Source organism: Onychomys torridus, chromosome 10, assembly GCF_903995425.1.
Source record: "Onychomys torridus chromosome 10, mOncTor1.1, whole genome shotgun sequence".
Lineage (NCBI taxonomy): Eukaryota > Metazoa > Chordata > Mammalia > Rodentia > Cricetidae > Onychomys > Onychomys torridus.
Genome location: NC_050452.1, coordinates 2,831,003 through 2,855,437, shown reverse-complemented (window position 1 = coordinate 2,855,437; position 24,435 = coordinate 2,831,003). Strand labels below are relative to the sequence as shown.

The window sequence follows — 24,435 nt, the reverse complement described above, 5'->3', positions numbered from 1 at the left end:
TCCATGTACTCCTATTACTCTCCAATTCTATATGCTTGTTTTGTTTGCTTCTTGGTGATTATTGCACATTTACAGTTTTAAGAGTAACCCACCTGCTAAACTGCAAAGTGCATGAGGTTAGAGACCCTAGCTTTCTTATTCAAGATTACATCCCCATTGCCTGAAAGTGTCTCCTGTGTAAGATGCCCAAAACACATTCAAGAGGTAAAGGATGGAATGGACAGCCTTTTGTGACATATAGACATTCCACCCTCTGTTTATTCAGGGTTGTTTGGTTATACTCACAAATGTAAACGGAACCCACTAATTTCCTTCCACTTATTGACAATCCACTTATTGTGGACTAATCCAATATTCACAGTTCTCTTTCCACACAGTAATATCTACATGAGATTTTTATGGATAAAGAACAGCATTAACATAATAACTTCATCTCATCCCTCCATACAAATCTTGATCACAGGTAAAGACACAAATTGAGGCTCTCTAGTTTAGAAATGCGCTGGATTTTTTTTCCCTTGTGTTTCTGGATGACTTGAAAAGAATCAAATGGCCAAATTCCTGAGGCTAAAACTTTAATAAAGGTAACCTTTAACATCAGCCCAGATACTGGAGAGGTTGATTTTTAAATGTCTGGAAAGGGCTAAAGTGAAGGCTTAAGGAAGTCAACTTTCAGGTTCTTTTTTGAATTTGAAGTTTTGTAGTAGCATTCTCCTAGGAGACATGTTGAGCAGCAGAAGTGGGTATTCTAAGGTTAGTCAAAGCTGTCTTCTCTAAAAGTAGAAAGTACTGTTCCAGTTCAAGGTAGAATGATCAGAGACTGCCTGACTCTCAGTGAGCCACTTATTCTCAACAGGAGAATGGAGAGCCCTATCAATTAGTTTTGTGTGGCATCTGTGAAGAGTGACTAATAAATGTGATTGTGAAGCACTATGAAAATGCTAAGTGCCATGGAGAGGCCTTGTAATTGCCAGGTTGTCATTGGGTCACCACCCAAGCATTGTGAACACTCTTACCTCATCTTTCTTTTTAAGCTTTATTTTGTTTTAATTGATGAGTGGTAAATGTACACATTACAGGATACAGCATGAACATCACAGTGTGTGATCTTTCAAAGCCCCTTCTACCCCCAGCTTTTCTAATGTCAATTCATCTTAATGACAAGTGGGTGAGGGCTCACCTCGCATTCCTACTGCACACAAAATGTGCTGCAGATGGTAAAGTAGCCTTTGTGCTCCTTAAAGTGCCCTGCACATTCTTGATGAATAGATACTGCATAAACAGTCAACCTGTCTTTCATCAGAACACATGAATAAAGATAATGGGAAAAGAGGATATCAATATGAAGGACTTGAAAAATACAGAATTGATTTAATTTCAAGAAAGTTCTGCAAGTTTCTCATTCTTCTATAAAATGTTCTCACTTTAAGGAAAAATGAGAGATTGATTTCAGACCTCCCCTCCTTAGCCAGAAATAACTTTCCTCATTTATTAATAAACACAAAACTACAATTTTACTTGTCTTTGTAGAACTGTATAAAAAACTCATGTTTTATTTTGTTTTGTTTTTTTCAAAACTGCCACACATGTGATATCTATTTTAAAGATAAGCCTCCCTCATGTTATTTTCTTAGCAGTCTCTCAAAGGCATGCAAGAACAGCTAGGACACAAAATTAATATAATCAATCACTCACTAAAATGCAGCTACAATTGCTATAGATAAGTGTCTGAAATTTTTCCTACTCAATTGGAGCACAACCCTACAAAAGCAGTTTGCCTTTCCAAGTCAAATGCAAGCATCTCAGTCTCTTAAACATTTTCCTCCCAAAGGTGGCCCTTCATGGAGGAGACTTTGCTGGTGCTTAACAACTCCCCCAGTGCAATCACAGCACAGTCCAAACCCCAAAACTGGTAACTTTAGTAGATTTGAGGACAAGAAGACAAACAATTTGAACTAACAATAAAATAAAATAAAATCACTTACTGAAAAGTGTGTGCATAATGAAGCATATGTATTATCATCTAAATTTTCATCTCTGCATAGATACCAACTTTTCCTTTAAAACATGATTAAGATGTAAGAGATCATCTAAAGCAACTGCTTAAAACTTAGTTTTGAAATCATCTGGCAGAGTCAGCAAACTACCGCCAAACTTAAATGAAGCCTGTTTCCTATTCTATCAATAAAGTTTTATTTAAAAGCAAATAAAATAAACAAAAATTCCAATATACTCATCATTTAGATATTTAACTAAATGAAAAGGTATCTTACTATACTTCCATGCCTAGGTCTGATAAACTTTGTCAATATCAAGATCCTGAGCATGATTCATGTTTAAGAAGTAGTACTTGAAGGCAGTAGTCTCCCCATGTCTTCTTATCTAACTTTGCCACATTCTGAGCTCTAAAACATGAGCATACTCAGTTTTCTTAACCAAGAGAATTCTCTGCAAGGAGAACCAACTCCTATGAGGCCACATGAGCCACATTCTTCACCAGCAACCATTAGAGGCCAGTCCTGAACAGACTCTCTAAAGACCTTTCCAACTGCTAAAGAACCTCAGCTGGCACTTATTGATAAAAGTTTATAAGTTTCATGGGCTAAAGATCATGTCTTAAAATATGATTCGATAGGGGATAAAGAAGTAGAAAGTGAATGAGGCTTCCACAAAGAAAAATAACACACTTTTAAGCACAGAGTTACCAAATACCTCTTTGTTTAAAACCATTTTTATAAAGATACCATTGAAATCTTAGCTGGAACTTCAGTCTGCTTTTGACATTCAGTCCTGGAGAAGCGTCACAAATGAGAAGAACCCCCCACACCCCCCCACCCCCCACCCCCCACCCCCACACACGCAACACACACACACACACACACACACACACACACGCGCGCGCGCGCGCGCGCGCGCGTGCAACACAAGTTAACTGTGAACAAATCCACTGGGTTCCATTTCTGTAGTTGTGGATATTTTCTTATTAGTAAATAAATGCTTAAATAAAGATCATTTTTTCTCTTCAGCATGGAGAGACACCCAGCATGGGATCAGGAACAGCTGATACATCTTGGCTATGACAAAGCATTCTTTCTCAGAGCCAGTGAATATGTCAGTCCAAAATGGCTCCCATCTGGTTTTAAATTTATTAGTTATTTGTTATGAGTCAAAAACTAGAACTCTTGCCTTGAACATTATGTGTGGCAAATAAGAGGCATCAGGGGTCATGTAAAGGCCAAGCCAAATTACTTTATTTGCTGCCTTACATTTAAGCCAGGTATTTCTTTTGTAAACTTCATATTTTCAGTTAAACATTTTTCCTGAGACAAACATTTTTCCTGAGAATAATAACTACATAAATAGAACTAGCAAAGATAGTTAGACTATGGGTTTTAGGCGATCATGACAATGTTAGCTATTTTCTTTTTGTGATTTATTTTTCCCTTTTAAAACATAATAATATAAAGTTGTCCCTATGCCACTGAGCTCTAATAGGAGGGTTTTTTGTTTTGTTTCGTTTTTAAAAATGGGTCTGGGATCATTCACAAGGGCTTCATATACAGTTCTCACCATAAGACAACAGCAATGAAAGTTCTCTAATTGCTACCTACTATTTTGAGATAACAACTAAAATTTTAAATAAGCAGAAATTCTGAGAGAGTGTTTCATTATTTGAAGGGCTTGACTCGGGACTTTTAAAATGACCAATAACTGAGATGAGTCAGTTTTGGTGAGATCCTATGAAGTTTAGAGGAATGAAGTTCCACAGTGGGAAGAATCAGACCAGGTAGACACGCATGAATAAAGTTAATGTACTCTTGACTAGTAATTATTCCTTCCCACATTCATTGTCTGGAACCCAGGAGTGAAGAGTGAATTTATGGATCTGTGGCCTATCATAAATCAGAACCCAAGTAAGACTAAGGGATTTCTTCAGCTCAGAGATGGCTGGAGCATTTGAGAGCACCATGGAAATGGTTCCTTGGAGCAAGCAGGAGAAATCAACATCAGGTTCTGGGCAGAGTGTTGGGAGTCAAAGTCTAGAAACCCACATAACTAGGCTTAAGACAGTAGCTGGAAAACTGAATGATTGACAGGGGAACATCCTACAAGCCGGCTCACAGCCAGTCAGTAGAGAGTACTGGTATAGCCTGAGAAACAGTTATGCAGCACTTACAAATGTTGGAGTCGTTTTCTAAATTATCCCACTGCTTATCAATGTAGAACTACTTCATAGAATTTCTAAAGTGAACTCTACAAGAATCCTTAAATCTTCTAAACAATATTTGCTTAGATAAGGCAAGACTCAAGTAAAGCTGTCACATTATTCTGTCCTTCATCTAATATGTTCTCTCCATCCTGATTCTCAAAGCACCTTTAATCAATGGCACATGCTAACATCGGCTTAATGATGCTCAATATATAAGGCCAAATATGCACGTACCCTAATCTTTGAAAGCTACACTGATTGTTGTCCCACAGTGTACCTCCTACTGTTTTTGTCTTATTCTCTATGTGGACCACACATTCTACAGAGAGGCCTCATACACTGCTGCTTGGCTGCTATTTCTGATGCTTTGGTCTGTGGCATGAATCCAATAAATTAGAACTCTTTTGAAAAATGCTTTCTTCCTCTGTACTCTCTTCTTTGAGTGTCACAGTTCAACTGACTTTGATTTATGTGCAGCTTCTTTTCTGTTTCTCTCCTCAATCTGGCAACACCACAAAAAATAAAATAAAGCTAATGTATGATATCCTGTGTCTTTGACATATCCTTTTCATAGTAATTTGTCTTATCTGACAACTGAATGTTGAAAATTTATAGTACATTTTAAAAGAAATATTACCTATTATTTGACTATAAAGTAGGAACAGATAAAGCTGGTCTTACATTTCTTCTGTTTGCATTCTCTTTTGTCACAATTTGTTAAATTCCCTCTATCAAGTATCACCTCTTTTTATGACATGTAACATTGCAAGTATTTTTATAGATGTAAGAGAAAATGTCTTAAATTGAGGTGATATTTATCATTTTTGCTTATTTTTATTTTTTCAAGGTTTATTTTTATTTCTCTGTCTGTCTCTCTCCTCTACATGCATGTGTGCGTGTGTGCTTGTGTGCGTGTGTGTGTGTGTGCGTGTGTGTGTGTGTGTGTGTGTGTGTGTGTGTGTGTGTGTGTTCTGTGTACATATGCAAGTGTCTGTGCAGGTGCTCACAGAAGCTGGAAGAAGGCATCCAACCCTTTGCAGCTATGAGCAGTTGTAAACTATCCACAGTGGGTGCTGGAAATTGAACTGGGGTTCCCTGAACACTAGTAAGTATTCTTAACCACCGAAGCATCTCTCCAGCCCCTATGACTACTTTTAAGGGATTTTCTTCTCAAACAGCAATACCTAATAAATAGCACTTCCTTTAAAAATATTGGTCTGTTGATAGTTTTGGATTCTACTTAAGGTCATATTTTCAGAGTACTTTTGAAAAACAACTCAGTGTCTCTGGTAATACTTGCAATAGTGCATATCATAAAAAGCCCTCATTCCATGGCCAGGGCCTGCCACAGATGCCCCAACATCCCACCTGTTCTCACTGCAGGCTGCTCCTCACCAATGCATAGCCCCAACTGATTTTCAATGTCATCTTTAATCTCTACTTTTAAAGACATTTTTTTTATTCTAGAGCTTTAAAATTGTATAACTTTCAATGGTGTTTATTATACCTGTTTCAGTGGTACACACAGAACCAGGCTTTTAATTATATAGGCTCAGGATACACAGAGCTAGAAGAAATCATACTTAGAAATGAAGAAAATGAAGCATTTGTGCTTAACCAGAGAATCCACAACCATTCATCATAATTGTTTTATTTTTAAATATGTATATTACTAAGGAAAAACTAGAGTCTTGCTATTCACTATGTAAAATTTCATATAAAAATTAAAAGTTAAGAAACATATATATGCATACACACACATACATACATATCACATAAGTATATATAAATTAACACAGCTCAGTATATGAACCCCCACTACATGGGTATTTAATGTGACTTGTACCTCCAATATATATACCTATGCAGATGTTATTTAAATATTTTTAATAGATATCTGGTGAAATTTTATTAACTTTAGAATCAATTAAGTTATATAACCCACAGTGATAGAAAGACACATATAAAAGATCAAGCAAATTATTAAAGGTTTAATGTATTTTAATGTATCAAAACATAAATGTCACACACCTATTTTAGTTTATATTGTATTTTAACTACCTTTGATAGCGTCATAAACTTACAGAACTTGGTAGACCATTCTGCATTGCCTATGAGGACCCTCTGGTATAGGTAAGGAATATAAAGACTTTTTAAGGAGTGTCCCCCAGGTCTATGAGCTAGGTAAGGTCAGACAGAGTCACAGACCAAGTTCTCATAGATCCCTGTCCAGTGTTCTTTATAGCATGTCATAGTGACTTTTGATTATTTGCTTGCTCTGAGTCCAAAGTCACATTTAAGGTTTCTTAAATATGATGGAATTATGCTTTTCCCCATGCAATAGCAGCATTTAAGTATAATTTGAGGAATTCTCAAATCACTTAAAAATTTATATACTTAATAAGCTTATTCTGTTAAAGAAGATAGTTTACCTATATTATATTTCTTATGCGTGATACAGTTAAGTTTAGATGATATAAATATTGCTGATTTGGATTCACGTGTTCTGCCTTACATAGAAAGGACATGTAGGTGATCACCAATTATTAAGTGGCAACAACCTGGATTTTCAATGGTTTATATTTCATGAGCAATATTTACTTTGTTCAGGCCACAGCAAGGAATAATAAGACATCATGAAAATGGATTGAATCCCATTACAGGAAATGTCAGAATCAGAAAGAAGACAGTTTGATATAGCTACCTCTACTCCAGTCACAGAGGAAGAAGCCTATATCTGGAAATGAAGATCTAGTAACCCTGAGCCCAACCTGAAGTCACAGCCCATTTATGAGTCTCTAGAAAGCCAATGTTTCTTAATGGATTGCTGTTTTGATATCCACATCCCAATTATATTTACAGTGAATTAAAATAATTCCAAAATCAAACATAAAACTATGCTCTGCACTTTCAAGACAAGAGCTAGCTACCTAATCTTGTTAAAGATGACTGATTTATATTAATAACTTTGGTTTTGGCTTTTCTTTGGGCTTCTTGGAAGGGTGAAGATGAGATAAAGCCATACTCCTGGTACAGAACAACGTTCGTGTCTTTCATGGAACCATCTCCCACTCCATCTCTAGTCTTGGTTACTTCTATTTCTTCAAAAATCTGTAATTCTAGCTTTTGTGTCTACACAGAAATATCTGATGCTCAATAAGTCTAATTTTTGTTGAATTCATCCAACAATGTCTATCTTAAATCTAAAAATTTGAACATGCCCTATTGATAGAATTGTTATTGTCCCATTGTATATGTTAAAGATACTAAGTATGAGTTATTGATAATATGGCCCCTCATAACTTAGCACCTGATAAATGCAATAATTTTATCAATAATTGTAGTGAACAGCATAACCATGTGCTTAATACACATGTCTATTTCAAGTACAATCTCCCATTAGGATGACAATATCTGGCTATGGATCAGATTTTTAAGCAGGACCCTTTAAAAATGAGAAGATCTCATTAAAGTGCAATATATGTTGGCATTTTGAATACTCTTATGTTGTCTTGAACTTTACCCCTATAAATTTTGCTCATTGACATTTTCCCTGGTAAGCATTAGTTTAAATCTCCATTCATTTAGGTTTCTTAGCATGACATTTGCTACCTTAACAATTTGTTGTCTGTATCTACATATGCCTCCATTCCAATGTTCCCACACTGGTATTGTTCTCATTTGCCCTTTGAGGTTCCACTGAACTTTATGTTAATTATATGGGTTATCTACCTTCCCCCAATATGACTCCAAAAGTAGTCAGTCTTTAGAAGATTAACTAATTTCCCTATCTGTGATACCCAGCTTCTACCATGCTGTGTGACATACTGAGGTTGCTATTCATATAAAAGAAAGTATTCTGCACCAAGTTCTCTGCAAGATGCCATAGTGATGCAGACAGCAGCTAAAGAGCATCATCATTTGCTATAAGTATCCCAGAGAGGCTTACACTGTGTCTCTCTCTCTCTCTCTCTCTCTCTCTCTCTCTCTCTCTCTCTCTCTCTCTCTCTCTCTCTCTCTGTGTGTGTGTGTGTGTGTGTGTGTGTGTGTGTGTGTGTGTGTGTGAGAGAGAGAGAGAGAGAGAGAGAGAGAGAGAGAGAGAGAGAGAGAGTTACTGATCTCCCCAAGAGTAATTTCTACCCCAAAAGAAACCTGTACTTACAATCCTACAAATTAAAAAATGTTGGCAAATCATGTAGTCAGAAATGTGACAAGGAAAAAGAGACAAAAATAACATATAATAATGTCCACTACAGAAAAGAGAAAGGGAACAGGGTTGGCATTCGCCAGAGTTCTGCCATCTCTGCCTGAGCACTGGGCTACCGATGTTTGCACACATCCAGGAGAACTGAAGGAGCAGTTCTGAGAAGTGAAGTTGGACTGATACTGTGTTGCCATGGAAGTAAGAGGCACAATTTCCTTCACTCCTGTGTACCCTTTCCAGCAATTCTGGCAGTAGTGACAGTTCTTTTCCTTTGTTCAGAAATAGCCCTTATTCCTTCTCAAGGCTCCAAAAGACAGCATTGTGAGGCCACATTGTAACCAAATTACATGAGAGGGTAAATTTTCATTCCCAGACCTAAAATTAGATACTTTTGTGTGTAGTAGTGCAACAAAAGCAGACATGCTTGCTGAAAGGGGCCTACTTGGTGGAGATCCCAGAACCTTCTCTGGCACACAGATCTGCTGAGGCACAGCACAGAAATGGGCAAGGACACCAGGCAGTGCTAGGTGCTTGTACTGGTGCTGGAACCCAGCTCTCAAGAGGTGGGCAGGTACATGGAAGGACCTTTATGGCACAGAGCACACAGAGTGCTTGCCAAGCAGATGTTGGCATTTGATCAAAGGGAGCAGATTTCCCAACAGGACTTGGAACAAATGCACTTAGTTGGCTTTGGACCTACCACAAACTGTTTGCTTCAGTTTTAGCACTCATTGTGATGAAAAATTCAGTCAGTACAGAATAGGCAAGGATAATTCTTCCGAAAAACAACAGTTCTCCTCAGAAATATACATGAATAGCACTGAAATTCCTCAAAGGACAGCACCACCATGTTTACACTAAGGACATCAGATAAGGATATCAGCCATTTAAAGACAGTTGAAGAGATTTATTCACTGCAGTCCAGCACATAAATAGATATGGTGGTATTAATAAATTCCCCTGACCATCAAGCCAACAATGATGGAATGAGCAGAATGACAGAAACCAGCTTGGATTTGGGGCTAGACAATTAACTTCATTTGAACAGCACCACTTGACTCTGCTCACTGAGTCTTTTCAGCCCTGTCAACAGAAAGCCTCTCTGGTCACACTGTCATGAGTGAATTTTCTATGCAGACTTGTCATGGCATAACACTATGATTCTAAAGTATTTTGGAGATGTTCCATGGTGAAAGACTGGTACAAGGTCTCTCATATTTGTGATGGGTGCTGTTGCTTTCACAAAAACTGAACATTTTTCTTAACACAAGAATGGATGAGACAATAATAGATGTATAAAAATGATAGATTTAGGAAAGCTTAGGGGAGCAAGAGATCCCAGCTAGATCAAGAACAGAAAGGGAGAACGAGGAATAACAGACCATGATAAATGAAGACCACATGAGAACAGGAATAGGCAGAGTGCTTGAGAGGTCCCCAAAAATCGACAATGATACATCCTCTGTAGACTGCTGGCAGTGGTCGAGGGAAAGCCTGATCTGACCTAGTCTGGTGATCAGATGGCCAAACACCCTAGCAGTCATCTTGGAACTCTCATCCAATAACTGATGGAAGTGGATGCAGAGATGCTCAGCCAGGCCCCAGGTGGAGCTCCAGGTGTCCAACTGTCAAGAAGGAGGAGGGTCTGCAAGAGTGTGAATTGTTGAATCCAAGATTGCAAAAAGCACAGGGACAAGTAGCCAGACGAATGGAAACACATGAATTATGAACCAAAGGCTGTGGAGCCCCCAGCTGGATCAGGCCCTCTGGATAAGTGAGACAATTGAATAGCTTAATCTGCTTGGGTGGCACCCAGTCTGTGGGACCAGGATCTGTCCTTAGTGCATGAGCTGGCTGTTTGGAACCTTGGGCACTTTGCTCAGTCTGGAAGGAGGTGACAGGACCTGCCTGTACTGAATCCACCAGGTTTAAATGAATTCCCAGGGGTGCCTTGATCCTGGAGGACATGGGAATGGAGGGGAGGGGCTGGGGGAAAGGTGGGGATGGGGCGGGAGGGGGGAGGACAGGGGAACCCATGGCTGATGTATAAAATTTAAAACACATAATAATAATAATAAAAAAATAAAATAAATGATAGATTTAGTAGTTTTATTATACTGACTTCTATTAATGGTATGAACTGATTATCAGGTCAACCTACATCTATCTTGGCCTGAGTCCCTTCTTAACCAGCTGACTGTAAAGGATAATACCCCTGATCTCTATGAATTTGATATTCTATTCTTAAGATGTGAATTGTCTTAAAGGATATGTAAGTTTCTATTCAGTTCTGAGAATCTGGCTCTATATCCAGAAAAAATATCTTACATTTATATATGAGTTTATATCAAAGCAGGTATGATGCTTTTCATTTTGATATAAAATTCCTTAAACAACTATAACTTGATACTCCTTGGGTCTGTTATTTATGAATGTCATTTATGCTATAGTAGGTGGCTCTAGTTTTTCTGATTAGGCCAATAAAATTGTATAGATATCAGCTAATATTTTTTCTTTTTTTGGTTTTTCGAGACAGGGTTTCTCTGTAGCTTTGGAGGCTGTCCTGGAACTCACTTTGTAGACCAGGCTGGCCTGGAACTCACAGAGATCCACCTGCCTCTGTCTCCCGAGCGCTGGGATTACAGGCGTGCACCACTACTGCCCAGCATGTAACTTTTTTTTTTTTTTTTCGAGACAGAATTTCTCTGTGTAGTGTTTGCGCCTTTCCTGGAACTCGCTTTGGAGACCAGGCTGGCCTTGAACTCCTGAGTGCTGGGATTAAAGGCATGCGCCACCACCACCCCTAAATTTATTTAAATACCAAGCATTTTTCATTGATGGTTCATATCATGTCTAACATGCATGTAGGGAACTGAAAGGTGAGTTTGAACAACTTTAGCACTATATGGATTGCTAGAGATGATACACAATCCTTTGGGATACTTTTAGTGTGGTCTTAATAAAACTATTCATGTTAGTGCTCAAGGACAAATATCCTAAATTTGGGTAGTCTTTGCTGTTAGGACACCAGCCTTTTAAAAAGGCAATTTCTTTTGAAATAAAGTATCTAGAATAATATTCCATTTTCTAAGTATAGAAAATGATTGTTCCTTTGGATATCATTGAAAGGTGCCCATAAACATGACTTGAAGTGCAGCTCTATAATCCTGGCAGGGTACCCTTGTGACCACGATAGTACAAGAAACTCTGCTTCCCTTGGACGCCCTACTGAACAGCAGATGCGAGGCCCCCACTGCTTCCTGTGGGAAACTCTCCACAACCAGGTAGAACAAACTCCATTATGTCCAGCTTCTTGCAGCTGTTCTATATAGTCAGCACTTCATTGTGGGACCCGATAACTTTGCACAGCTAAATGATATGGACTCAGGCCTTTTTTCCTACCTTTATATACCTATTAAACTCACCCACCCCCACCCCCACCCCCAATTTTAAAAGACAGAACCTTGTTGCTAACAAATGAAGAGATCAACCTTTTATAATTGGGACTTTATATAAAAAATAAGTGTAGTGTTTTAAAAGGAGATTTCTTCTTATCTAACTGCCATACGTAATTAGGCTAAACTCTGAACAATCAGAAATGAACCTGGCTATAGCCTCAAAGAAACCTGACATACTTAAGATTCCAATTAGCATTGAATTCTTATTTCCATTAGTCTAAAGACAAATGGGCACTCTTTAATAAATTTAGGAATAAAAGATACCTTCTAATCAAGGCCCAGCGAGAAAGCTCTTATAATTGAAAATCAAGTGTTTGAATAGTGAAACTGTTTATTTATGCAGGAATGTCAGCATGTAGCACTGGATTGACCTTGCACATAAGCTAACATCATGCAAGTACAAGAGTTTCTGCAGGGAAGGAACATCAGACACTATTTGCAACCATACCCAAAACATCTAAAAACAAATTGTGTATGCCTTTGTGCCATCCTGCCCAAGTCTCAATCTTTTCAGTGAATATCTTTACAGGATTCTCGGTGCTCTGGGATCAATTTATAGTGATCCATATTAGGTTCTCTCCTCATATATGTGTGTGTGCCAGCTTGTGCTTATAAGGTCAGTTAAACCAGCAGTTCTGGTTTAAGTGCTATAAGTGAAGGAGATACTCAAAGTTAAAAATTTAAAGTATTGTTTGTAAACTGAGATCGATCATATTCTTGGCACACATTTTTAAATGTATTTGTATTAAAGTGGTATGTAAATGTTTAATTAAATATGAAAGACTGCTTTTCTATCTTTAATACCTAGAATTTGATGTGGTATGATGCTTGTCTTTTATGATGTCACATATATAATAAATACATTGCTTATATCAACATCATAGGTTCATTGAAACAGGATCTTCCCTGCACATTTTTAGGGGAAAAAATGAAACAAAAACTTCCCTTAATAGCAAAATCCCAATGTATTTAAAATCATATAATTGGACACTTAGCCCAACACTTTAACATGAGGGATTATGTAATATCTCCTTGCTTCAATATGCAACCCTACATATTTAAGTATTCACATACTTAGGCATACCTAACAATGCTTCTGTCTTCCTTCAAGAGTTCTACATTTATTTTTACATATTTAAAAACATTTTATTACATTTATTATTTATTGCATGTGTATGTGGGCACATGCCACACCATGTATGGGTTTCAAAGGACAATCAGCAGAAGTATGTTCTCTCCTCCTACCATGTTAGAATCTAGGGATCAAATTCTGGCCCTCAGGCCTAGCAGCATGTACAGTATCACCCCTCAGCCTCACATTAAAAAAAAAATCATCATTTTCTCATTAGTTGTTCTTTCTAAGAAGATGGTACATGCACTAGCATTTTAGTGTTTGAGATGAGGCCCAATCCCTAACAAAAGGGAAACACAAGTATATTGTTTTACATTTATTTTTCCTTTCTTCTTTTAAATTTATAGTTGCATGAGATATGGCAAGGATAAGAAGTCATGTTTTATAATTTTCTTTATAACAGAGGAGAAGTTCACTGTTTTCAGTCAAGGATTCTAGTGCAGTCATACTATAAATCCAACATAGAAGGGAACATTTAGGGGGAAAAACAGAATAGTAAGGAGGAACATAAAGAGAAAATTTATCTGTATCTTATTTCACAATGCAAACAGTCCCTTCTGGTATGATTAATTTGAGCATAAACAGAGTCAGAGAATAAAGAGAGGATTCACTTCATTAATCCCATGATTTCTAGAAATAAGTTGACCAATGAAAGGGAAAGGAAAGCATTCTCATATGCAGGACACAACAGCTCAAATGATCACAACAGAGCAAAAATATTTTAAAATTAATGCCAAATTGCTAGACCCAAAATGTCTTTCCAAAGTGTCCCTGCCTTCAGGTTTAAACATCTTGTCTTTGACTAGAATGTGCTTGTCTGTTTTATTTAAAATATCACTTATTCATTGCCTGAGGGGCAATTTTCCCTTAGTCACTTACAAAATGAAAATGGTCATAGAAGGTGGAAGGAATTCAGGGGATCTGTTGCTTGGAAACCTCATAAGATGTTTAAATGTATTACTGCATTGTTGTTAGACAGGGTGCTACTCTAGAATTTGTGGATTTGTTGAATTTCTCAAGAAAATCTTTTCTGAAAACCACCACCTCACAAAATCAGCCTTATTCTGATCAATTTAACAGGTACAGAAACAATTAAGTGAAATATATGATGAGCCATTCAATATCCCAGAAAAAAAAATGCAACTTCCCACTCACCAGGGATAGATAATGAAGTCCCAAAGTAAACATTGCTAATTTCTATCATTACTTGTTGCACTAAAAGAATTCAATTTTATCAAAGACTTCTAGAAACCATTAATTTAAGTAAAGTATGAATTTTGAACCAATAACTTTACTTAGGTCATCAATTAGCAAAATTTCAATTTAAATGAGTCACTTCCCTTTACCCACCAGCTCATGTGCATGATGGGCAGTACTATCAGTGCTGTTCTCTCCCACACTTTAAATTACTCTACATTCTTATTGACATTCACATCCTTTAGTGCACCACTCAGAAATCTAAGTAGGATGATGGCCATCATGGAACGTCATCACAGTCTACATGATGGATGGCTATTTACAACATGATTTATACTATTTAAAGGAGAGCATGTAATTGAGACATTAAACTTCAAATAAAAAGTTATAACTCAAACAACACTGGCTAGCTATGTGCTTCTGTACGTCACCCACCTGGGGCAGCATGCGATTTTCTTCTTCCAGCTGTCTGACTCTGGCCTCCAGTTGCCTAACATAGGACAAGGTTGATTCTAAAATTAAAAAGAAAGAACTCACATTATACACAAGGTCTTATTTGCTCTACTATTAAGGATATTTTTGGTTAATTATTAAATCGGACCAAGTGACTAGTGTGTTCTTTAGAAAAGAAAGAACATTATTTCCAGAAAAGCATTTATACTACAGTTTTGAGTGTTGTACAATGTTAATCAGTATTTAAGAAAATTGTCAATGAGGAGGCTGAACTTTTTCACACCAGTTGGGCCTCAGAATTTCTGGGAACTCTCTTCACATATTTTTACTTGTCCCATACACCTGACATTTTTGTGATATAATCTGTAAACAAAATCAACTACAAGATTTCATTAACTTTTTCTAACTAGTATGAGTGTCAAATACAAAGTTTTGGTTTTTTTTTTTTTTCACTTTCCCAGTAATCATTAGAAGTTTTAGGAGAAACATTTATTCTCTTTGGTAACCTACAGATATTATCTGTGATTTAGAAAATATCCATATAATCACTAAATATTTAATTCAGGACGGGGTTTTTACTTTGATTTTGGCTGAGTCCAAGGACCATGATCTGTTTATTTGTTGTTTCTTTCTTTCTTTGGTTTATGTCTCTACCCTTCAATCTTTAAGTAAACTAAAGGCAACAGAATTATGATTGATATTTGTTTAAAATTTTTCAAAGTTCAGATGCTGAACCCTCAGAAGTGTTATGTTCCATGTCTGTTCATACACAAACTCTCCATTTTATAGCTTCTTGGCATAAGAGGGGTCACAGAAGGAGGAAAGCAGAGTTTTGCTCTGGGGAAGAGTGTGACTGAGGGTAACTCTTCACTAAAATGACAATATTCAAGTGTCTCATACATCAGGGCATGTCTAACATTACCCAAGAACAGACACATTTCAGGTATAGTAAAAAGCACATGGCAGGGCAAACTATTCAACTCACAACTCTATATCTAGTTAACACGGGAACAGTAGACCGCCCTCAGGTTTTCATGATCCAGGATCTCAGAAACACACGAGAAAAGCAAACGAAACTGAAACATATTTAACAGCAAATGCTTGTAGCCCCTGTCATTGGAGCTTTAGATACTTATGAGATAATGCTGTGATCTGAAATTAAGCATGAAAAATTGTTATTAGTTTTATCTGGGAATTGCTTAGATGAACTCATTTCTTTCTTTTGGGCTACAAAAGCAAGAAGCTGGTAATAGGAGAAGTACCAGTCTTTAATTCCTGAATAAAACAAGCTCACCTTGGTTAAACATAGAGTGTCAATGTTCACAAAGATATGCAGAAAGCCCCCTGAAGAACATCAACATATTGACACACTGACCTTAAGACACTTTTCATAGAAACAGGTAGAAACACCAGGGAAACTGAAGACATTTACTAGAAAGGTGCACTCATCAAAGCTTAATGGAATTTCAAAGCTATGCTTTGTGGACTTCTCCAGAGGAGGAAGGAGAGTACACTGTATAAAGAGTGAGATTATAGACCTTAGTCTGCCTTACTCTGCAGATGAAGATGGAGTGAGGACTGGCTGACTCACACAGTTCTGCAAACCCAACTTTCTCCTCAAGAAAAACAGCCTCCTGCTAAGGACCTTCCAAATTAACAACTGAACAGTCATGTTCTACTTAACCAATAAAAATGAAATTGTTTTCTCTATTCGTCTTTCTCTCCTTGTACTGCACTATATCCCAGGCTATGAAACTTAAAGGAGTGAGCAGAGTCTGTGAAGATGGATTCTGCTGAGACTGGAAAATGATACTGGGAGGAATTTGTTTTAATCCAGTGAACATCTCCAGTTACTTTAATCTACTTTTCCTTTGTTGTTGTTGTTGTTGTTGTTTCATTTTTTTAAATAATTTCTTCCATGCAATAAATTCTGATCATGGTTCCCCTCCCCCAAGTTCCTTCCAGATCTTCCTCACCTCCCAATCTTCCCAACTCCATGCTCTTTCTTTTTCTCTCTCTTTAGAAAACAAACAGAGCTCATGATTTCTTCAACTCTTGACTTCAACATAGAAAGCATCATATATATGTATGTAAAGACTCAGGTGTAAAGAGATGGGAAGTGCTTTTTAACATGTAAAATACATTTCATAAGTCATGTTACAACGAAAACAAAGAGACAGAAGTTTTCAGTTCATCTCTTCTTTAAGAATTAATCTTGTCTATAAGAATATAATCTCTTGTATAAGAAGATCATGTGACTGCTTTGTGTCAGTCACTGTTCCAGGAAGAAGTCTAAGTCATTAGATACTCCTTAGAATACAAGTCTCCTTTTGGATTCCAAGCGGGTGTCTGTCCAGGCCCCAGAAGCCCTGTAAACTGTCTCAAGTGTTTATCTTCTCATACAGTTCTCCTTAACAACCAATAGCTGTCTCACATTGGGGAGAAAATTCTCCTATGGACAAAAATGGGGACAGTATCTAATCTCACAGGGAAGTGGAGTATTCCTGCTGTCAGTGCACTCCATAACAGCAGATGGACAGGCATACTTCTCTGGAGTATTCCTTCATATCGTCATCCTGGGTTTCTATATCAAGAGTCAATGAAAAAACTATGCAATTCTCTAACTATGACATCAAATAACAGTTAATATGTATTTTATTAATCCCTTAAATTTCCAAAGTTTGTTTCTAAACCATAGGTCATCCAAGCTTGGCTAGTAGTAATAACCAGTATGGAATACAAATATATATGCTGGTTTTAAAAATAAAAGAACTGTCATGATGTTCTTTCCCAGCTTAAAAGCATATGATGAAAAGACAAAACCATCTCTACCTCCCTGCTTTCTGAAGGAAGCAACTGTTTTCCCCCTAAGGAAGCATATCCCCAAATCACATGTGAATCACTCTTTGTAGATAGTTTATCATTTGAGTGAAAACTAGGGTTTGTTCAACTTCTGAGTGGTTTGATTACATAAAGTACTGTCATATCTTCAAAACTTTAGGGCAGAAAATAAAATCTGACTGTGGAGCTCAAGCACAGCCCAGAGCCTTTAAAGGATGAAAAGAAGATGGAGTCAATATCGAAGACACTACTGGCCACAGGTTTGTGTACTGTTTGTTTCTCAGGTAGGGAGATAGAAAAAGAGGAAGGAGGGAACTGTCCAAATGCTTATCCTTTCCAAACCTTAAGTTCAAATTCTGATGTCTCTGGCCTAAAACTGAGAGGTGGTGCTTTGGCCTTGAAGAGATGATGGGGCCCTAAAAAAGTCCCCCTCGAGGATGGGATTAGTACCTCTGTAACAGGGAAGTTTGCCTGTGAAACCCATCTTGCTCTCTTGTCCTTTTGTCAGGGATGTAGCAGGAGGCAGGTCCTCATCAGATACTGGCCCCACTGACAACTGTGACCCAGTAGATTAGATCTACTCATTATAAATCAGGCAGTGTTTGGTGCTCTATTAGCGCAGCATGGATCAAGCTAAGAGTCCAGTTCATAGACCAACTCCTCAGAAAACCCCAAGCTCCTAAAACAGTTTGTCTGAGTTCCATCTTAATCCCACTAGTCACAGACTTTTACATACTCCTAAAGAAATTATTTCAGGGCGGTGGTGGTGCACACCTTAAATCCCAGCACTTGGGAGGCAGAGCCAGGTGGATCTCTGTGAGTTCAAGGCCAGCCTGGGCTACCAAGTGAGTCCCAGGAAAGGCACAAAGCAGAAACCCTGTCTCAAAAAAAAGAAAGAAAAAGAAATTATTTCAGAACCAACAAAACACATTTCTCTTTCTTCTTTGGGAAGCAAAGGCCAGTCTTCCATTGAGAATGTATATTAGCTACAGAAGTATAAGTGTTTAAATTTTTCACTATAATTTGATGTTCTTCTGTTTTTGGAAATTCTTATAAGGATTAGCCCTTTCATATTTGTCTGGATAGGTCATTCAGACATCCTATTGGCAGATAGTCTTTAGGGTAATAAAACAAACACCCCAACCCCCCCTAAATGGAACAATTCCTTGAAATAAGTAGAAAGTAGAATTGGATTTGCCCATGTTCATCACATTCAAGCTAATTCCAATCTCCAGAGCCATGCCAACTGGACAGAGAACTGAGGGAGTTACTTTCTGGGGAAACCAGTCTCTGATTGGCCTAGAGTTCCATTAACTGTTAACTCCAAGTTATCCAGACATCCTCCTCATTCCACTTCCTAGTCAAATGTTCCCTGTAATTCCATTAGCAAAACACAAAGTAGCTTTCAGGTAATTAGACTCACCAGTGATTAGAATAAACTTCTTTGTAAACATATAGAGCACACTGTAACAGGTGTTCAGAGACAACTCCAGGAATGTTGTAAATATTTTGTGAGTGGTGCCCAGATGGTACCTTTGACTCTGCAGATTAGTATTTCTACATTTAAACTTGTCCCACTCCATATGTCCTATTAGCTTTTTTCTCCCTTGCAAAACAATTATACACTGGATGCCTTGTGAGTCCTCCACTTATTTACAGTGTTACTGTCAATATTGGACAAATAGTTCAATCCCTAGGCACTGACAGTGCTGCTCCCAGCAGGGGCTAACACACCAGTACACTATGGCTTGCTTTAACATTAACTACACCTTCCTCCAGTGGTTACTGTGTGCTATGTTAAATGCTCTCCTAACTGAGATATAACTGCAAGCAGAAAGGATAAGATCTGTGTGTTTACGGAATAAACATTCCCATGGGAAGACAGACAATAAAGTCTAACCATGTGAGGCAGTTTATGAGGGTAAAATATGCAACAACAACAACAACAACAACAACAACAACAACAACAACAAGAACCTGACTAGGCAAAAGTCTTATGAGAGCAGTTCTGGGCAGAAGGAAGGTGGTGTGCACAGCCTGGTCACGAAGCAAAAGGAGCTTGAGGAAGCACTGTTTATGCTGCACTTCCTACAGCACTCACGTTTTAAAACCCAGTGTGAGCCACTTAAACTAGTTTCCTTTCGACAAAAAGCCTTAACATTGTGCCTGGCTTCTCTCATGTGATCTTTTTCTTATCCATGTAAACTGTTGTTCTGCCTTCAGAATACGCAATCTCTTGAGACTCTCTAGTTTCCGTTCTTGCTCCTCCCACTCCAGATGGACATTCACTCTCAGTCTATTTGGAACCTAGAGGGTTCCTTGAGGTGTTCAGTCTGATCACCCCCTTCTTTGTTTCCTATTTTGATCTACAGAAAAGTCAAAGTCCTTACAACATCTGCTGGGATCTCACCTGATCTAAGCATGACTTCTGTTTCCTGCCATCAATTGCTCTACCTTGGACATGGGAGGACCTCTTTTCTTTCTTGAGCACCAAAGTTATTTGCTGGCCTCAGAGACTTTGCCTTAGTCATCTACATTTTCCAAATATCTTCTTTCCTGCACAAATGTATGGCTGACCTCCCCTCTTCAAGTCTTTGCTCCAAATACAACTTTCCAGTGAGACTTTATTCTATTCTTTCCATTGAACTGTGCAGACTACCACCACCTCTACCCTGTAGTCCTAACCTAACCTATTACACTCCTAACTCTATACTCCTTACCCTATATAGTCCTAATCTATAGCTCTAACCTATATAGTCTTAACCTAACCTACAGTCCTAACCTTATAGTCTTAACCTATAGTCCTAACCTATAGTCCTAATCCTATAATTCTAACCTATTGTCCTAACTCTATAGTCCTAACCCTATAATCCTACCCTATAGTCCTAACCTAGCCTATAGTTCCAACATATAGTCCTAACCCTATTCCCACAGCCCTATACCCCCAATCCTATAGTCCTACACCTATAGTCTTAACCCTATAGTCCTACATACAATTCTAATCTTATAGTCCTAACCCTATAGTCCTAACATATAGTCTTAACCCTATATCCCCAAACCTATAGTCCCAATCTTTTAGTCCTAACTTACAGTTCTAATCCTATAGTCCTAATCATGTTTTATGTCTGTTTGTTATGGTGATATTTTATTTGTACTGAAATGTGATTTTATTTGTATATTAATAAAGTTGCCTTGGGGTCAGAGCAAGCTATAGCAGAAGCTGGGCAGTGGTGGTTGCACGCCTTTAATCCCAGCACTTGGGAGGCAAAGCTAGGCGGATCTCTGTGTGTTCAAGGATACAGCCAGCATGGCAACACACGCCTTTAATCTCAATACCAACCATAGAAGACCTGGAGGTCTGTACAGACAGGCAGTGACATGTGGTTGGGTTTACAACCAATGAGAAGGCAGAACAGAAAGTCTATAAAAAAGAGAAAAACACAGGAAGTAGGTCTCTTGTGGAGAGGAAAGACAGCAGAAGCAGTGAATGGTAAGGTTTTCAGCTCTCAGCTATTGCTCTGACTTCTTGGCTTTTAACTCTGCACTTGGCTCTGTGTTTCTTATTTAACAAGACAGTTACATCTACAGTTTGTCAAAATTCTACACCCCCTTCTATCATGTAAAGTGGTTTGTTCATAGGCTTATTTCATAAGGCCTATCTCTCATACCAAAATGTAAACTCTATGTGGGAGGATATTTTCTGTTGTGGTAAGTGGCGTAGTACAAGTTTCTAGAATAGTGTCTGGAATAATGAAATTCTATAGAACAGACAAACCAACCATGTGTACCCTGGGAACAATTTACTAATACAGGTCTACACTTTTGATAATTTGTACTTAAATGAACCCCAGTATTTTGTATTGCTTAAAAACTGCTCTTCAGAAATGTGAAGCCATAATTATTAAAACACAAAATACTACTGAGAAAATAACCAACAACATGACCATAACTAACACAGACATTTCAATAATAACCTTAATTATCAATGACCTCAATCCTCCAATAAAATTATAACAGATTAACAGAATCAATCAAGAAACAAAATCCATCTATCTGTCTGCTACCTACAAGAAATACACCTCAGTTTACTGTTAGGGACCACTTTAGAGTAAAAGGATGGACAAAAGTAAAATGAGAATAGATAATTAAACTTTAGATGGAAATGTGAATGAGATATTTTCTTAAAAGATGAATTTAGTAAGAAATTTTGACATGATTTCTCATTGGGTTGAAAAATATGCTTGTGAATGTGTAAGAAAATTTGCTGTAATCTAAATAATTATGTCCCCACTAATTTTCATATATTGAAGTTTATCCCCATTGTGATGATTTTAAGAGATGGAAGCTTGTGACAGGTACCTGGATCATGAGGGATAGGATGATAACTCTTGCCAAGAAGGCCAGGGGGACGCCTGCCTCTCCACAGCATGGTGTGCCATTGCTGAAAAACAGGAGGTACCCAAGCCCTGAATCCGATTGGTGCATCTTAGACTATAAGTTACCCAGTATATGGTATTTCATTAAAGCATCTATACAAAGTAAATAATAAATAAAAACTAAGATGGAACAAGAGGTGTAAGAAAATGTGGGCAAAGAATCAGTTGCAGAAAAATGCAATGTGTAGACTACATCTACCTCTGAAATCTCAGAATTCAATATGAATGCCCTTCTGCTGGAAATGTGCTTTAGTCAGGAAGGCTTCTGGTTACTGATGATCCCTGGGTCAGACATTACATAGGGCAGGGGCTAGCTGGGTACTGAGTGAGGGAGTGTGAGCAGTAAGAGATCAGCCTGAGCAGGGTTGCCAGCAGAGGTCCTTATCAGACACAACGTATGTCTTTGAGATCAGAAAAATCCATCACTTCAAATGGGAAGAACAGCAAAGCCAGGTGCTGTCTTGTTTATTTTGTTTGGAACAAATGCTATAGATCCTGAATTGTTTATCTAGAACGGTTTGACAGAATCAGGCTTGCTATTCTGTAGTGCAGTGAGAGCTGCCTTCTGGAATATTTGCTGGTTTGTTACATTGTGATTTTCTATAAAAGAATAAATAGCTAAACGGACATCTAAAATAATTTATATCTAAATCAATTTAAAAATCAGAAAAAAAGACTATATTCTACTTTTTATACCAGAAAATAACCACCAAAAATTTGCTCATTTCTCTTATCCCAAGTTTCTGATATAAATAAAATGGTGTTTTATTGTATATTTTCCCTCTTCCACACGCAATCCTGCTCCTTGATATCCCTCAAACTTCATGTGATGGAAAGAAAATACCCAAAGTCACATGCGACTGGTAGTGGACAGGTGGGGCCTTTAGGGGGTGATTGGACAGAACTCTAGAATGACAGGTTATCGGGGATGTGGTTTGCTGTTATAGAGAGTTTTCTCTGGCATGTTCACCCCATCTCATTGTACCCATCATCCACTCAGAAGCTGTGCAGTGGTCAGCACTGTGCTCTGTGATTGTCCACCCTTCAGGCCCTCTTTTCTTTATAAAATAGCTAGTCTCAGATAATCTATAATAACAACAGAAAAAGAGAGTTGGAACCTCATTGTTACAGCTTCTATTTCTGTCTCTTTATACATAAGCTGGAGGCTCTGTTTGGCAAGGTCTCACCTTATAGTTCTTTCCCAGGCTTTCCTAAGATGACCACAATGTTTTTTGAATGATGGTGTTCAATAGCTTATTGTTGAGTGTGCTCTGCTCTAAAATGCCCTAGGACCTTACACAAGTTGTTGTGTTCCCTGGACTAGTTGAAGCAGTTAACTTAAACTGTAGCTCAAGTTCCCCTAATAAAACACACTAACAGGCAAACTACCTGAAGGCTCGCTTACTTTGCTCTGATATTGCATTCACATTTACTGTATCCTTAAAAACATCAACCCCACAAAGGAGCAGCAGGTAAGTCGCAATCAATTGAGCTAAAGAACTGGGAATATACAGAAAATATTTCAAATTCTGAAGAGCTCCTTGGCATAAGCACCACCCTAACAGCTTTTCAGGGCTAAGATGTGTCTTACTTCCACAGCTCTGCTGCTGCTGTTATTGTTGTCACTTCCAGAGACAATAACTGTCTTGCTTAATGAAAGAGGATAAAAATGGCTGTCATTTTAATACATGTAACAATTTTCTTTAATGTATGCGCCTTCCTTGTAAATGCATCTCAAAAGTATTGTCAATGAATGCATAAGGAAAGAAATCTGTAAAAAAAAAAAATTCTAAAAGAAAATAACCCTATAAAAATGTTATTTTCTCTGAGAGTAATGAATATGCTTTATATATATATATATATATATATATATATATATATATATATATATATATATATAGAGAGAGAGAGAGAGAGAGAGAGAGAGAGATGTTATAAGCCTAACGTTGCTTTTTTATTGCTATTATACTTTTCAGAAAATAAAAATATCAAATTATGCAGCAAAGAGTCATTAACTTGAACTTCATCTATTGGGAATTCATAAAATTTTGCATAATTCAGTCAATGTACATTCTTTATTCTAGCTATGAAACAATAGCAAAACAAGCTCATTTCTGCAACATTTATGTATTTAAAGTGCTCACTAGCAATTAACTTGCTTAAGGGGAAAACTATACACATTGAAATATTTTTATCTAGGTTAGTATATTTATCAAGTGCTTTTCAATCATTGTGAACTAACCTACTTATTGAGCATTTACTATGCTCTGGGTACTTTTTCATGTACTGGACACACTTCATTGACTCCACTTTTCTTCTTTTCTTCAAAGAATATTGTAGTAAGAAGAATAGACAGACAAATTATGTATATGTATATATGTGTATATACTGTCTTATATACATCTCATCTTTAGTTTTCATTTAGGTCACCAGACCTGGGTATCCAAGTCCACAAATAAATACAAACACCTTAGAAGAAAATTTCAAAGAAACAAGTATAGAAT

General features: G+C 37.5%; 1 protein-coding gene across 8 annotated transcripts in view; it reads right to left on the bottom strand.

Moving 5' to 3' along the window:
- Nucleotides 1–24,435, bottom strand: part of Ccdc85a (coiled-coil domain containing 85A) — a 215,411-nt gene that overhangs the window by 34,678 nt on the left and 156,298 nt on the right. For all 8 annotated transcript variants that reach the window (XM_036200572.1, XM_036200573.1, XM_036200574.1 and 5 more), the window contains exon 3: nt 14,637–14,713. In XM_036200572.1, the coding sequence (XP_036056465.1) occupies nt 14,637–14,713 (77 nt within the window). The remainder of the gene's footprint in view (nt 1–14,636; nt 14,714–24,435) is intronic.